Below are 16,185 nucleotides of genomic sequence, written 5' to 3' on the forward strand. Positions count from 1 at the left end.
ATTCTAAAGTGTTATAAGACATATAGTATCATTATTACCAATATTACCATTACTACTGGTATCTTATTAATAAGGGAAGATGTGAGAGAGGACTGTTCTGCCTACATTAACATTCTGCATGTCTAATATCAACATGGAACAAATGGATTGCACAGAAGATGCCAGATGGTATATCTTACACTAGATATTCAGATAATTGTTTTATATTATTTTTGTTAATTTAAATGGCAGACATACTCGCATTCAAAAGTATGTACTCCAAATGAAATACAAATATGTGGGGATTATCTCACCTTGGATTATATAGCTCTTCACTGGAGAAAATATTTAAGAGCCAACTTTACGTAAAGAAGTCAGAGGGCCAGGTGTGGTGGCTCATGCCTGTAACCCCGCACTTTGGGAGACCGAGGCGGGCAGATCACTTGAGGCCAGGAGTTTGAGACCAGCCTGGCCATGTTGGTGAAACCCGGTCTCTATTAAAAATACAAACAATTAGCTGGACATCACGCTGCACGCCTGTAATCCCAACTACCTGGGAGGCTGAGGCACGAGAATCACTTGAACCCAGAAGGCAGAGGCTGCAGTGAGCTGAGATCGCGCCACTGCACTCCAGCCTGAGGCATAGAGTGACTGTCTCAAAAAAAAAAAAAAAAAAAAGAAAACTTATGTATATAAGGCAAACAAGGAGAAAGAAATTTGTAGTCTGATGTGTGCTTGCTCATGAAAAACAGCAATGCTATGCTATTCAGGAGCAACACTTGCTTCTCTGAGAGATTAGTAATACCAACTTCAACAAACCTATGGCATTCAAGGCACTACGACAGATGCTGGGGACACAAAGATAAATATAATTCCTGATCTTAAGTATCTTATAGTCTAGCAACTGAAAGACATACACATTGACAACTGGAATAGCTCAAAAACAGCCTACAGAACATTGAAACAACCTGTCGACTTAGTCTACAATCTAGTTGCACTAGAAATACCCCTCCAACAAACCACGTCAATCAACTAATAAAACAATGGTTAGAAGTTTTTCTTTACAAGCATAAGAAGGATAAAACCTAAAATTAAAGTCTTAATAACAATCAGACGTCAATTTTAATACTATATTCAATAGATAAAACCAGGCAGTAGTTTGTTTCTATTATCATACAAAATATTAAAAATACAGCATATTTAAAACTCACTTTTGGGGTGCATGTGATATTTTGATACAAGCATACAATACGTATCAGGGTAACTGGGGTATCCATCACCTCAAGCATTTATCATTTATTTGTATTAGGAACATTCCAATTCCACTCTTCTAGTTATTTTGAAATATACAATAAATTATTGTTGATTACTGTTGCCCAGTGAGCTTCCTAACACTAGATCTTATTCCTTCTATCCATAATAATAAAAAATAAAAAAAAAATTAATAGAATGTGCAAAAAACCACCAAAAAACCCCTCACAAACTCACTTTTGTTCCAGGAGGCAATCCTTCTAGTTCTTTAGGCTTTATAAATGTACGATGCTGTGCCTTATGTTCAGCTTTCTCCTTGCTGGTCAAAAATTGTAGTCTGCATTTTGGGCAACGATGAACCCCTTTTTTCTGTTTACAGAAAAGATGAGATATAATAACTTCCACCACCACAAATCCTAGGACCTGAAATTGCTCTTAATTCTAAAATCTAAATAAATTTACAACCAGAATTTTATCATCTCCCACCACAGACAATTCGAAATGATCTATTATTTAAAAGTTCTCCCTGTGTTAGTATTTGAGTTTCAAAAGCATTAGTTACCATATAAGGATCAAACATAAAAAGTATATAATTAGATTTTAATTGGAAAAATTCTATACTGATTGTAGTGGCATAAATAAGAATGGATTCCAATCTATTGTTTGAGAAACCCTTGACTAAATTCCTCCTCAAACCCTAGTCCCATTATTATTTTACCAATGGGAAATAGGACCCAAGAGAAATTTGTCACTTGCCCATAGCTGGTTAGTGTTCTTTCTACTATACATTATCAATTGCAATCTTTATGTATCTGTTCTCATTAATTAAAATATATTTTATATTATTATAAATTTAGAACAACATACAAATACAAAAGAATGCTTTCTTTAAAGATGTATCTCCACCAGCTCATCATTATTTGCATATAAAACACAAACAATCTTTTAGGAAAACCAAATGAGGTAACATGTATGAAAGTACCTAGTAGAGTTACTGGTGCACAAAAGGCATTTGCTAAATAAAAGCTCTTTACAAAGTTCAAGGCAATATATAAAGATAAGGTGTTTGCATTACTATTTTAGTTTGACCTTCAGACTATTTTAGAAGTGTGGTGTACTGGATCATACCATAGGTACAGTAAACACAAACAGATTTACCTGTAGGTGCTCAAGAGAGAAGGGGAAAGAAGAAAAACTCAGCTAAGTAACAGACAGTAAATTAAGATGATGGATAGAATGTTTCTCTAGAGTATAGTTCCCACAGATTTTTTCTCTACCTATACCTCATCACCTCATCCAGTTTCATGGCTTTAAATAGCATCCACCCACTGCCTACTTGACATCCCTTGATGTCTAATAGGTATTTCAAATCAACATGGACAAAAAAGTTGAACTCTAGATTCCCTCTCATTCATCCTGAGTGGGGAAGGGCACAAAATCTGTACCTTCCCTACTCTTCCCAGTATCTCAGTATATGGGAACTAAATTCTTGCAGCTGCTCAGGACAAAAATACTTGGTCACTCTCAACTCTTCTCTTTCTCTTACATCCCACATTCAACAAATTAATAAAACCTGTCAGTGATACCTTAAAAAAATTTATAATTTTTCAATTTCTCATCACCTCCAATCACTGTTACCATACTTCTCTGAGCCACTTACGAGGACTCTTGCAATAGCCTCCTATCTTCTCCCTATTTCTATCCTTTCTCCTTCTACAGTCTATTCTTCCCATAGCTGTCAGAGTGATCTTAAAATGTTACAGATCTTTCACATGGTTAAACCCTCCAATGGCTTTCCATAACACTCCAGAATCCTGACTCTGGCTTACAAGTCCTTAAATGATCTGGTTTACATTCTATTGCTACAACCTCATCTACTACGACGTTTCCTCTCACTTGTTTACCGTGCTCCAGTCACACTGGCCTCTTGCTCTTCCTTGAATATCCTAGGTATATGTTCACCTCACTGTCTACCTACTACTGTTCCCTCTACCTGGAACATTCTCTCCCAGATGAGTAAGCCACATGATTTACTCTCTTATTCCCTTTGGAGAAGCCCTCTTTAACCACACCATTTAAAAAACAGAAACCACTCCTTCATCTGAGCCCTGGCATTCCCTCTATCTATATTTTCTTCCCATGGTACTTACCATCAGCTGGCACACATATACATTCAGACATCACATACACACACAAATCCTTCTCTACCATGATGCAAATTTTAGCAAGCACAAACCTTGCTTTGCTTACTTCTGTATCCCCAGTACCTAAAACAGTCCTTGACATTTATTAGGCACTCAAATATTTGTTAAATAAAGAAATAAAGTGAGGCAAGAGACTGACAGAGTACAAATGAGCAGCAGTCACAATTTAACTAGTTCAAAGTGTCTGCCATTTCATTCAATGAGTATTTATTTGTCCAGAGCCCCAAGATGGGAGACATTAATCTACTATTCCCTTAGTTGGACTCAAGTCCTGCATATCTCTCTTATGTATGTATGCTTGCATTGTGCGAATGATCGCAGATGATTATACTTTTTTTTGTTTTTTGAGATACAGTTTTGCTTTTGTTGCCCAGGCTGGAGAGAAATGGCGTGACCTTGACTCACTGCAACCTCCGCCTCCTGGGTTCAAGTAGTTCTCCTGCCTCAGCCTCCCAAGTAGCTGGGATTACAAGCGCCTGCCACCACACCCCACTAATTTTGTATTTTTAGTAGAGATGGGGCCAGGCTGGTCTCGAACTCCTGACCTCAAGTGATCCACTCCCCTTGGCCTCCCAAAGTGCTGGGATTACAGGTGTGAGTCACCATGCCCAACTAATACATTTTTAAAATAAAATGTTTAACAAAAGAAACAGTAACTTGTTCCAAGGGTAGAGAAAAAGTTAAGTGTTGAACTTCTTTACATGCATACTATATGGTTTTGGGTGATACGAGAGTTTTTTTTTTGAGACGGAGTCTCGTTCTGTCTCCCAGGCTGGAGTGCAGTGGCATCATCTTGGCTCAATGCAACCTCTGCCTCCGGGGTTCAAGCGATTCTCCCCCCTTCAGCCTCCCAAGTAGCTGGGATTACAGGCATGCACCACCACACCCAGCTAATTTTTGGTAGAGACAGGGTTTCACCATGTTGGCCAGGCTAGTCTCAAACTCCTGGCCTCAGGTGATCCACCTGCCTCGGCCTCTCAAAATGCTGGGATTACAGGCATGAGCCACTGCGCCTGGCCAATTGGAGGGATTTTCAAGGGTAACTATCTGTAATTTCTGCCTTTAGACCTAATGTCAATGTGGAATATGAGTTTGCAGTGGAAGCTTGGGCTAGAAATCAATTTTTGGCTCCACCACTTATTAGGGAATGTGACACTGGGCAAATTTACTTTCTATAAAGCTTTGTTTCCTCAACTATAAAATGGAAACAATCATATACCTGCCTCATAGGGTGGCTGTGAAGATTAAACAAGATAACGCATGTAAAAGCACCAGTGGCTGTCAAATGGTAAGTGATTAGTACATGTTAACTGCTTATTGTTATTATTAAAGAGCTAATGAGGATATGTAACACATCTGGAGTCTTTCAGCCTTTGTTAAAAAATGTATAAACTGCATTGCTAACTCCAAAATCACTCAAGACATAATAATATATTATTTTTAGGAAAAAGTTGCAATCCAAGTCTTCAAAAAGAATAAAATAAATTCAATAATTCTTATTATATAAAATTGCACTAATAATGCCATCTCAATTACAAGCTTATAATACTGGTCAGCTCAGGTTTTTGAGTCTTTTGTGAATAATTATGCAAACTGCAAATACCTTCAGAGAAGCCTGATGATCCTCATCAATAGAATCTTACCTCTTCACTGCTGACTGCCTACTCTTTAGGTACTCCAAACTTAACAAAAAAAATTGAGCACCTGAAATGGACTGAATGCTTGTGCCCCCCCTCCCCGCCCCCCAATTCATATGGTAAAATCCTAATTTCCAATGTAATGGTATTGGGAGGTGGAGCCTTTGGAAAGTATTTAGATTATGATGGTGGAGCTGTCATAATGGGATTAGCATCCTTATAAAAGGGACCCCAGAGAGCTCTCTCCACCCCTTCCCCCATGGGAAGAGATAGTGAGAATATGGCCATCTATGAACAAGGAAGCAGGTCGTCACCAGACACTGAACAGCTGGTGCCCTGATCTTGGACTTTACAGCCTCTAGAACAGAGAGAAATAAGTTCTTGTTGTTTAAGCTTCCCAGTCAGTGGTATAATAGCATGTTATAGCAGCTCAAACAGACTAAGATAGCACCTGTGGCACCTCAGTGGTCCCTAAGACTACTCCCAGATGTGATGATTCAGCAGAAGGATCGATAGGACTTAAGACACTGTTATACTCACGGCTATGTTTTAGTACAGTGTAAGGGTACAGAGCAGGATTAATAAAGGAAAATGATGCACTGGATAGCTTCTAGAGGATTACCAGGTGCCAACTTCTAAGAGTTCCATTCCAGTGGAGTCACACAGGACACACTTAATCCCTCAGCAATGAACTGCAGCAATATGCATATAATCCCTCAGCACTGAACTGCAGCAACACCTATAAAGTGTTGCTTAATGGGAAAGCTCTCTTGAGTCTAAGAGCTTAGGTTTTTCATGGGGGTAAGCCACCAAATTTTCAGACGACTCCCTCCACTGCAAGAAAAGCAAGTGGTCACCATAACCGTATTTTTTTGGTGTAAATTTTCTTGACAAACTGTTACAACATGGCTCAAGGTTCCAGGCATGTAAAACACTCTTATCAATTAAGAACATTTAAGGAGCTCAATTTCTAAGATTTAGCCAAGGGGCACTTACACAAGCAGGCACTTCTGAAATTGTGCAATATTTGAGCAACTCAGACCTGTTGGGTAACTCTTTCCAATACATACAGTAAGTTAAGGCATACAATTTAGGGTATGAAGAATGACTACAGATCAGATAAACCACTTATGAGACACAGCTCACAAAGTGGGTTCACTGTGTCTTTCTTACCTTTCTAAGCATGTTATCACTCTTTTCGAATCTACATGTATATCACTCTAGAGCTTAGTAAAGCATAGGTGAAAGAAGTATGTTAGAAGACCTATAATTAGACAGTCAGAGATACTGCTTTATGTTCCATTCTTCTTTTCAAAATTGAAGGCCAAAAAACGAAATACAGACCACCAAGAATAGTGTTTCCCAAACTCTATACCTCAAGAAATGTTAATAGGTACTGTGCAAATAAAGGGCTCAAAGGTTAAAAATGTTTGAGGACCATTACATACTATGTCCCTTGCTTAGAGATTTACAATATTAGCATATTGAAAGCTCTGAAAAGTCTTGTTTTTAAAAATAAAGAAAAAACATCCCTATGAATTTTGTAAATCCAGCCATTCACTAAATTTCTTTCACTAGGAACAAGTTAAGAGGGAAACACTTACTAAGATTTGAGTGAACACTGTTGGGGGAAACCCTAGAAAGATTTTGCCAAAGGTTTTTAAGGGTGAGATGGCCTACCGGGATAAAAAAAAAAAGACACTGATACCATCTAAGTCATAACACAGGTAATCTGAATGTATTTGGAAATTCTATTTTTATGACTTTTTTTCCAATTAACTACAAGTTGATTTCATGATCATCCAACGACTACAATCACGGGCCACGTTAGTGCCAGTGCTGAATGAACTTGCCGAGACAATGCAATTAATACTAAGAAAATGTAATGAGCTGATCAGTGAGGAGGTAAAACTCGATTACATGACCAGATTTAGTAAATCCATTAACTTCTGATTTTTGGCAAAGGCACTATTGCTGTTTCAAACACTCAAGAATAGGCCCACTGTTTCATCAAAGTTTTCAGCCCACAGGATGCTCTAATTGGGGAAAAGAATCAGTAAGCATAAAATCAGAATTCAAGGGAAAGATGCAAGCATCAATACTGGTATCCCAGAAATTATATAGCAGAACTGGCAAAAGTCACAAAGGAAGTAAGTTACAACCCAAATATAGTTCTCCGGTGTAGTTCACATATCTGGTCATAAGTGTTCTTGGTGTTTCCTTTGTTAATGGCTGCTACAAAAGTTAATTCTGGGTCACTGATGACAACCACATGTCTCATAATAAAAAGTGGGCTAGAAAGTAGAAATAAGATTTCAAGACAAAGAGGAAAACACAAGGCTATGAGTCCTTAATCTTACGTTCCTCCATTCAAACTTATTTTTTCCTGCTCTTGATAAGCACCTCCAAAATCATTCCCAGTCCCACCACCCTTAGGTCCTGAAATATCTAACTTAAGAGTTTCATGAATTTTCTGTTTTTTTCCTCCACTTTGGGGTTCCTATTTCTAGCTATCTTTCAGAACTTTGACTATTTGAGTCTCAGCATCATCAGAAAGCAAGCAAGGAAAATAAGTGAAAGTTTCACAAGTTATTCAGCATAAATTATAAATTAATTGTGTCATTCGGAACAACTTTGCTTTCTGTTCAGAACAAATCTAACCAATGTTCTAAGTTATAGATAGATATAGATGTAGCTATAGATCTATACATATAGATCTGTATCTTTTCACTAAGACAACATGAACAAATAAGAACTGCTTAATCTCACCTGATGCTTCATGTAATGATTCATGTAGGGGGTTGCCATTTTACTAACTTTGAGGCAAAATGGACATAGCAAGTTCTTAGTGTTTTCATGGGCTGCTCTAAAATGAGCTTCTACATCAGAAAATGTTGATGATCTAAACTGGCAAACCTAGAAATATAAAGAAGGCTTAGTTTAACTTGAAATTTTATAACTTCTTGCAATTACATCAAAGTAGCAATAACGGGTCATCTGTTTGGAAGAACATGTACTACTAGTACAGCTCTGCCGCCTATACAACTAAGAATCATATTACTGCAAGTAATAAAGATAACATTTGAAAGATATCTTTCAAAGTTTAGGCATATATTTCAAAACACAGTAAGACTCTCTTCTTTTCAAATCTACCACCCCTATCTTGATGCGAATTTTCAAGCTCTGCCAAATCTTGTTCTAAAAAGTTTCCTGCTATATAAAACAGAGTACTCTCTTCTTCAGATTTTAAATAGCATCCATGCTATGCCAGTGTCAATTTATCTTTATCTCACTTCCTTGTTACTGGAAGCCACTTCAAATTCTGGAACACTGATCCCAAAGCATTTAAATCGGTTTTCTATAACTAAGAGATTTTCCTATTTCTCTAGCATATCTACAATCTTCCCTATATGATAACCCACATATTTGTCTTTCTCTAGTAGGGCATTTCCTCATCTACTGCAGAGGTCAGCAAAGTACAACCCACAGGCAAAAGCTACTCCACCCCCTTATTTATAATGCATGAGTTAATCCCAAGGGGGTTTCCACTAATGAAGAGGGTCTTCAGTTTTAGCATAGTAACTAATTTTACTTAAATGGCTTCAAAAAAAATCAAAAGAACAATACTATTTCATGGCACATGAAAATTAAACAAACACTTAACTACATAATAAAATGTGTACCTGGCAAACATATGGCATTTCACCAGGTTTATGGGTGTCCTTCATATGTTGTAAAAGAATATGCTCTGTTTCAAATGATAATTCACAGATTTTGCAAATAGCTGAAAGTGGAAAAAAACACATTATACCATTTAAGGATGTGTATAAAAAAGATTCATTTTGTACATCCATAACAACAAGAAGTAATAATAATAGTAGAAGTAATAGTGATGTGGTTCTAACAATTTTATAGCTGTTAACTCTGTAATGCTGTTCCAAGGATATATTAGCTTATTTAATTCTTGTAACATCACCGAGGAAGGTACTGTTATTTTTTATTCCTATTTTTCAGATGAGGAACCAGAAGCACAGAAAAATTAAGTAACTTGCTTGAGATCTCACAGTTGTAGTAAAAGGCAAAGTTGGAATCTGAACCAAATCTGTTCGCTTCTCAGACTCTAAATCTTAACTAACTTTGCAGTTACTTTTTGTCTAAAGTGTAAATCAAGACAATTGATTTCAAATTTGAAAACCATGGAATCTGGGTGTTCTAATTTAGTCCCCTACACACAATGCATGTTATGCCAAGGAAGTTTCCACTAATGAATTGTTTATAAGAAAGATTTCAATTTTTTTTTTTTTTTTTGAGATGGAGTCTCACTCTTGTTGCCCAGGCTGGAGTGTAATGGTGCCATTTTGCCTCACTGCAACCTCCGCCTCCTGGGTTCAAGTGATTCTCCTGCCTCAGTCTCCCGAGTAGCTGGGATTACAGGCACGTGCCACCTCGCCAGGCTAATTTTGTATTTTTAGTACAGATGGGGTTTCTCCATGTTGGTCAGGCTGGTCTCTAACGCCTGACCTCAGGTGATCCACCCACCTTGGCCTCCCAGAGTGCTGGGATTACAGGCATGAGCCATTGCGCCCGACCGAGGGACTTCAATTTTAACAATTATTTTTCTTCTACTTTTTTTTTTTTTGTAGAGGCAGGGTCTTACTATGTTGCTCAGGCTGGAGTGCAGTGGCTATTCACAGGTGCAATTGATCACAGCAATCTAGAGTACTGAACTCAAGGGCTCAAGTGATCCTCCTGCCTCAGCCTCCTTAGTAGCTGGGAGTACAGGCATGCACCATCACACCTGGCTTTAGTAACACATTTAATCTAAGTTTATAAAAGTTATGATTTTTCTTTTCAATTTTGCCCTCAAATTACAAAGTCTACTTCTTATTTTTATTTTTCTGTCAGAATTTTTAAGGGTTCCTCACAGTTCGGATGATCAAAGTCAGTAATATTCAGGATTCCAAAGAAACTTTCACTTACTAGAAAACTCATGGGGAGTGTGTGTACTCTCAATGTGGCACTGCAGTTGGAAGGGTGTGGGATACTGCCGGTAACAGTGCTGGCAGGTGGTGTGGTTTTCCCAGCTTTCGTTGTTCTGCTTCTCAAGTTCCAAGTGATGTTTCATGTGGTTCATAAACCTATAAACAATTTGCCAATAAGAGCAAAAATTCAGACTTATAACCAAAGAAAAGTCTCTGAACCTAAATTTTAAAAATGTAATTCTATTACTCAAAATAACATCTCCGAGGCCTGAAAGCCCTCTAGAAAAGTGTGTACTTTAAATAATTTTCATTAAGTGGCTCAGTAAGGTTTTTTTATCTTTGTTTTTAAAATAATCCATTAATGTAGTCGTATGAAACATCACTAATTTGCTGTAACACTTTATCATTATTTTAGATTTAAAACTTTTTTTTTGCAAAGAAAAATAGCAGGCTTCTTTTCCATACGTAAAATACTATTTACATTTTAAAATAAAATACTGAAAGGACGGAAACCCTACCACCAAAAGCAGCTACAGGGAACAGACAAATCTTTGAAAGCTTTGAAGGTTTCAGCGCTTCAAAAGACAAACTGCTGGTATATTTTTATTTGTGTCTTGGTTTCTAAATGCATGCAATAGCAATTTTAATGCCTATAATTACAAGAACCTTTTGTTTTATCTAATTATACTGGCTTACTGTTAGCACAAACTATTCATTTTTCTTAGCAGGCTGTACCCTTTGTAGCACCGTCTGTTTTTCAGTTTTACCGTCTGCTATTTTAGCTTCTCTAAAAGGCTTCTGAAGAGAAGGAACTATGATGTTCAATAGCAGAGAGTACAATATAAATGGACATACCGTTTTCAAAGGGCTTACTAAAACTTTTTGCTGAATTTCAAAGTAAGCATATTCAATGTAAACAATTTTAAGACTGGGTCAACTATTTACAATTATGAATCACTGAAGAAAATAATCTTGAAACAAAGTGATAATGTCATCAACTTAGATAGCAATTATTGTGAAGGTTTGGGTTTTTATCTTTTGTTACACCTCCAAAACACTTCTCTTTAGTTTTGGTAAATGTCTGAAATTTATTTTAAAATTGAAAAATTTGAGCTTTAAATAAGGTTAGTATGAAGGAGGTCATGCTGCATAGTGGTTCTTCTGGTGACATGAAGAAAAGTAAGATTCAAAGACAGCTAGAAAATATAAGTTTTTCATGAAACCTCCTAGTTCAATAATAAATGCAGGGAAAAGAAATAATTTCCCCCTAAATTAAAATACATTTTATCTTTTCTTAAACTATCTGAAAACAATACAATTAGGTGGATCCTGGAGTCAAACTCTTAAAATACAAGAAGGAACAAAAATTTTCCAACATGATAATCTGCCTCTGTTCTTAGTAGAAAGTATTATAATTACTTACTGAGGATGGCACAGCAAAGTAAAGATACTATATTCTTATCTGTCATATTCCAACTTTCAAACAGAAATAAAAATAAATATTTACATACCTAATATTATTTTTAAGAACTTTTGAGCAACTGAAGCATTTAAAGGTTGTGTAAGTCTTTGGCTCTTTCTCAGTGACTCCTTCATGCCTTCCATAATAAAACTCATTGACTAACATGATCAACTTTCCCGTCTCTGCATCAGTCTTATTTTTGTCTTCAGCACATGGATGTTCTGATTTAACAATTACTCCCAAAAATTTAGTTATCATGTCTGGACAACAATGCTGAAAGAGGAAAAAAATATGAGCCTTGTCTATAGCTCTTTTAAAGATTAGATATCAAAAAACGATTGAGTTTACATCTAAGGCCAGATGATATAAAACTATGCTTGGCAATGTATCTAGAAAGATATTCACCAAAATTGTGGCTTCCATTTTTATATATTCTAAAAAAATTCAAACAATAAACACCTACTATCTTAATAAAGGAATAACTTCAAAAACAAATTGAAAACCTTAAGATCAGGGATGTTTATATATCTAATATTTTTTCTTTACAATTTTTCTTTTTAGATGTAAATATTTAATAATAATTTTTTTCTTGGCCCAAAACCACCCATTTCACATCTGTGTCAAGATACAGCTTACGTGCTTATACACTGTTGGTAGGAATGTAAATTAGTTCAGCCCCTGTGGAAACAGTTTGGAGATTTCTCAAATAACTAAAAATCAAACTACCATTTGACCCAGAAATCTCATTACTGGGTATATACCCACTGGAAAATAAATCGTTCTACCAAAAAGACACCTACACTTGTATGTTCATTGCAGCACTATTCACAATAGCAAAGACATGGAATCAACCTAGGTGCCCATCAACAGGGGATTGGATAAAGAAAATGTGGTACACATACACTATGGAATACCAGACAGCCATAAAAAAGAATGAAATAATGTCCTTTGCAGCAACATGGATGCAGCTGGAGGCCATTATCCTAAATGAATTAACACAGAAACAGAAAACTAAATATCTTACGTTCTCACTTACAAGTGGGAGCTAAACACTGGGTACACATAGACATAAAGATGGAAACTACACTGAGGTCTCCAAAAATTGGGAGGGAGGGAAGAGGGCAGGGGAAGAGAAACTTCCTATTGCACACTATGTTCACTATTTGGGTGACAGGATCAGAAGTCCAAACCTCAGCATCATGCAATATACCCTTGTTAACAAACTTGCGCATGTATCCCCGAATCTACAATAATTAAAAAAAAAAAATAGCTCAGGTCGGGCATGGTGGCTCATGCCTATAATCCCAGCACTTTGGGAGGCTGAGACAGGCAGATCACGAGGTCAGGAGTTCGAGACCAGCCTGGCCATGGTGAAACTCCGTCTCTATTAAAAACACAAAAAAATTAGCCGGGCATGGTGGCGTGTGCCTGTAGTCCCAGCTACTCAGGAGGCTGAGGCAGAAGAATTGCTTGAACCCGGAAGGCAGAGGTTGCAGTGAGCTGAGGTCGTGCCACTGCACTCTAGTCTGGGTGACAGAGCGAGAGTCTGTCTCAAAAAAAAAAAAAGCTTAAAAGGTAGTTTTATATGCCATTATGTATAAACTTGATTATAAAATAACACAGTAATATTTAAGTGAAGCCTGGTTGGAACCAGACTTTGAGCACAGCTAACCTGCTATTCTCCAGACTTAACATGCTAGAAAATGTGTGGAACACAAAGAAAGAAGCATCAGTTACATTTTGAATATCTCAACATATTCTATCTAGAATGCCTAAATATCTGAAGGGGAAATCTACCTCATGAATAAAATCAAGACATCATATAAACTGATCCTAATGTGGAATACTTTCATACAAAAGCCTTTTTTATCCAATGAGATAAAACTAATTTATTTATTGGGTATATTTTACAGTTGTAGAATTTCTCTAGAAGAATTCTCTAAGAATAACTGGAGAAAAAAATAGGAGAAACTGTATCTGAGAAAGCGTTAAAATCCAAAATATACGAGAAACTCCTACAACTCAATTTTTAAAAATGGACACAGGAATTGAATAGACAAAAGACGACACATGAGTAGCCAACACGCACGTATGTGCAAAAGTGCTCAACATCACTAATCATTAGGGAAATGCAAACCAAAACTACAATGAGCTATCCCCTCACACCTATTAGAACAGCTATATCAAAAAGATAAAAGATAAGTGTTGGTAAGAATGTGGAAAAACGGGAACCATTTTACACTGTTGATGGGAATTTTATTGGTGCAGTCACTATGGAAGACATGGGAGGTTTCTCAAAAAGTTAAAAATAGAACTACCATATGATCCAGTAATCCTACTTCTGTGTATACGCCCAAAGGAACTGAAATCGGAATCCCAATGAGACATCTGTACTCCCATGTTCATTGCAGGGTTATTCATAATAGCCAAGACATGAAAGCTATCTAAACGTCTATTAATATACAAATGGATAAAGAAGATGTGGTATATATACACACACACAGAAATGGAATATTATTCACCCGTAAAAACAGAAGGAAATCTTATTTGCACCAACATGTATGGATCTGGAAAACATGCTAAGGAAAATAAGCCAGTCACAGACAGACAAATATTACATGATTTCTGTTACATGAGGAATCTAAAATAGTCAAACTCATAGATGCAGAGAGTGGAATTGTGATTGCCAGGGGCTAGAGGGAGGGGAAAATGGGAAGGTATTAGTCAAACGGTACACAGGTTCAGTTATTCAAGATGAGTAAGTCCTAGAGATCTACTATATAGAATAGTGCATATAGTTAACAACACTGTATTACATTACTTAAAAAATCTGGCTGGGTGCAGTGGCTCACGCCTGTAATCCCAGCACTTTGGGAGGCCAAGGCAGGCAGATCACCTGAGATTGGGAGTTCGAGACCAGCCCGACCAACATGGAGAAAGCCCATCTCTACTAAAAATACAAAATTAGCTGGGTGTGGTGGTACATGCCTGTAATCCCAGTTACTCAGGAAGCTGAGAAGGGAGAATTGCTTGAACCCAGGAGGAGGGGGAGGTTGCGGTGAGCTGAGATTGCGCCATTGCACTCTAACCTGGGCAACAAGAGCAAAACTCCGTCTCAAAAAAAAAAAAAAAAAAAAAAAAAATCTGCTAAAAGCGTAGATTTTCTATTGTGTTCATATCACAAAAAGGTAATAGAGGGTAGGAGGAAACTTTTGAAGGTGATGGTTATGTTTATGACACAAATTGTAATGTTTTCATGGATGTATACTTAGCTCCAAACTCATCGAGTTGTATACACTAAATACAGATTTTTATAGGTCAATCATACCTCAATAAAGTGTTACAAAAATACAAGACTACATACTAACTAAATACTAAATAAAGTGTTAAATAAAGACAAGACTACATACTAAAACAAGGTAGAGTGGAAAACAAAAGAAAAAACTTCCCTAAAATCACAAAGTGAAAGACTAAAAAAAAAAAAAAAAAAAAAAAGGACAAAGAAGCATAACAAAACATTGTGACAAAACTAAGACCAATTAAACCTATCAGCCCAGTTAAATTTCTCCTACCAATGAATATACATGGGTTTAGCTCCACTTCTAAAAGAAAAGTTTTCATATAGGATCACAAAAGAAAAAACAACTCTGGTGAAAGCAAGAAAGAAGAAAAACAAAGTGATTTGGGAGGGTTGAAAGTAAAAGGATAAGCAAAGAATAAAACAGGCAGGTGGAAACAATAAGAAAACAAGGGTTGTGAGCCTGATATCAAACAAAAAGCATTAAACAGACAAAAAGGACACTATAAAAATGCTAAAGGGTGCACTCACAATGAATCATAAAAGATGGATACATCTATGTCCTAAAGAACACCACCATGAAACAGAACTGGAAGACACCATGGGAAAATAGTGGTAATGTGAGACTTGGATTCCCCTTTTCCAAACACACTCAGGGAAGTGGAAACAGCAAAAGACTCAATACAGTCTTGCGTCAGAGTAAAGACGTTTGTATTTGGAATTTTAGAATTCTTTTTTTGTAAAATGCCAAATTTTAATAAAAATTTGCCAATCTTTGAAATAGTGAACAATTCCTTTTTCTAAGTTGCTTCTTCTTTGTTTTGCACTCTTCTCATTACTTCTTTCCCACATATAATCAACACTGACTTTTTTTCTTGCCTCCTTTGCCCCTTCCTGTCATTTACATCGGGCATGCAAAGAGAATACAGACCATCTTTATAAACACATAACAGAATACTGTAATATCTACTAAAATATTTTAAGTGGAGTGTTACCTTAATCCCATACTCCATTAGTACTGTGAAAATTACCTAAAACCTAATTTCAAGAGCTTCCTATATTAATAGAAAGCTAGAATTCATTTATAACTATATAAACCACATTATGGATTGAGTTAAAACTATCATTTTTTTTTTTTTTTTTTTTTTTTTTGAGACGGAGTCTTGCTCTGTCGCCCAGGCTGGAGTGCAGTGGCCAGATCTCAGCTGACTGCAAGCTCTGCCTCCCGGGTTCACGCCATTCTCCTGCCTCAGCCTCCCAAGTAGCTGGGACTACAGGCGCCTGCCACCTCGCCCGGCTAGTTTTTTGTACTTTTTTTTAGTAGAGACGGGGTTTCACCGTATTAACCAGGATGGTCTCGATCTCCTGACCT

At 36.8% G+C, this 16,185-nt stretch overlaps 1 protein-coding gene across 5 annotated transcripts in view; it reads right to left on the minus strand.

Annotated features, from left to right (window-relative positions):
- Nucleotides 1-16,185, minus strand: part of ZNF280C (zinc finger protein 280C) — a 67,285-nt gene that overhangs the window by 17,150 nt on the left and 33,950 nt on the right. For 4 of the 5 annotated variants that reach the window (XR_006695044.2, XM_005594561.5, XM_074029178.1 and 1 more), the window contains 5 exons: nucleotides 11,565-11,788; nucleotides 10,052-10,209; nucleotides 8,755-8,855; nucleotides 7,841-7,987; nucleotides 1,468-1,599 (listed from right to left, as the gene is read on the minus strand). Coding sequence is in view for 4 of the 5 variants with exons in the window: in XM_005594561.5 (XP_005594618.1) it covers nucleotides 1,468-1,599; nucleotides 7,841-7,987; nucleotides 8,755-8,855; nucleotides 10,052-10,209; nucleotides 11,565-11,788 (762 nt within the window). In the remaining variant the exon portion in view is untranslated. The remainder of the gene's footprint in view (nucleotides 1-1,467; nucleotides 1,600-7,840; nucleotides 7,988-8,754; nucleotides 8,856-10,051; nucleotides 10,210-11,564; nucleotides 11,789-16,185) is intronic. The other variant, XM_005594562.5, reaches the window with a different exon arrangement.

Source organism: Macaca fascicularis, chromosome X (assembly GCF_037993035.2).
Source record: "Macaca fascicularis isolate 582-1 chromosome X, T2T-MFA8v1.1".
NCBI lineage: Eukaryota > Metazoa > Chordata > Mammalia > Primates > Cercopithecidae > Macaca > Macaca fascicularis.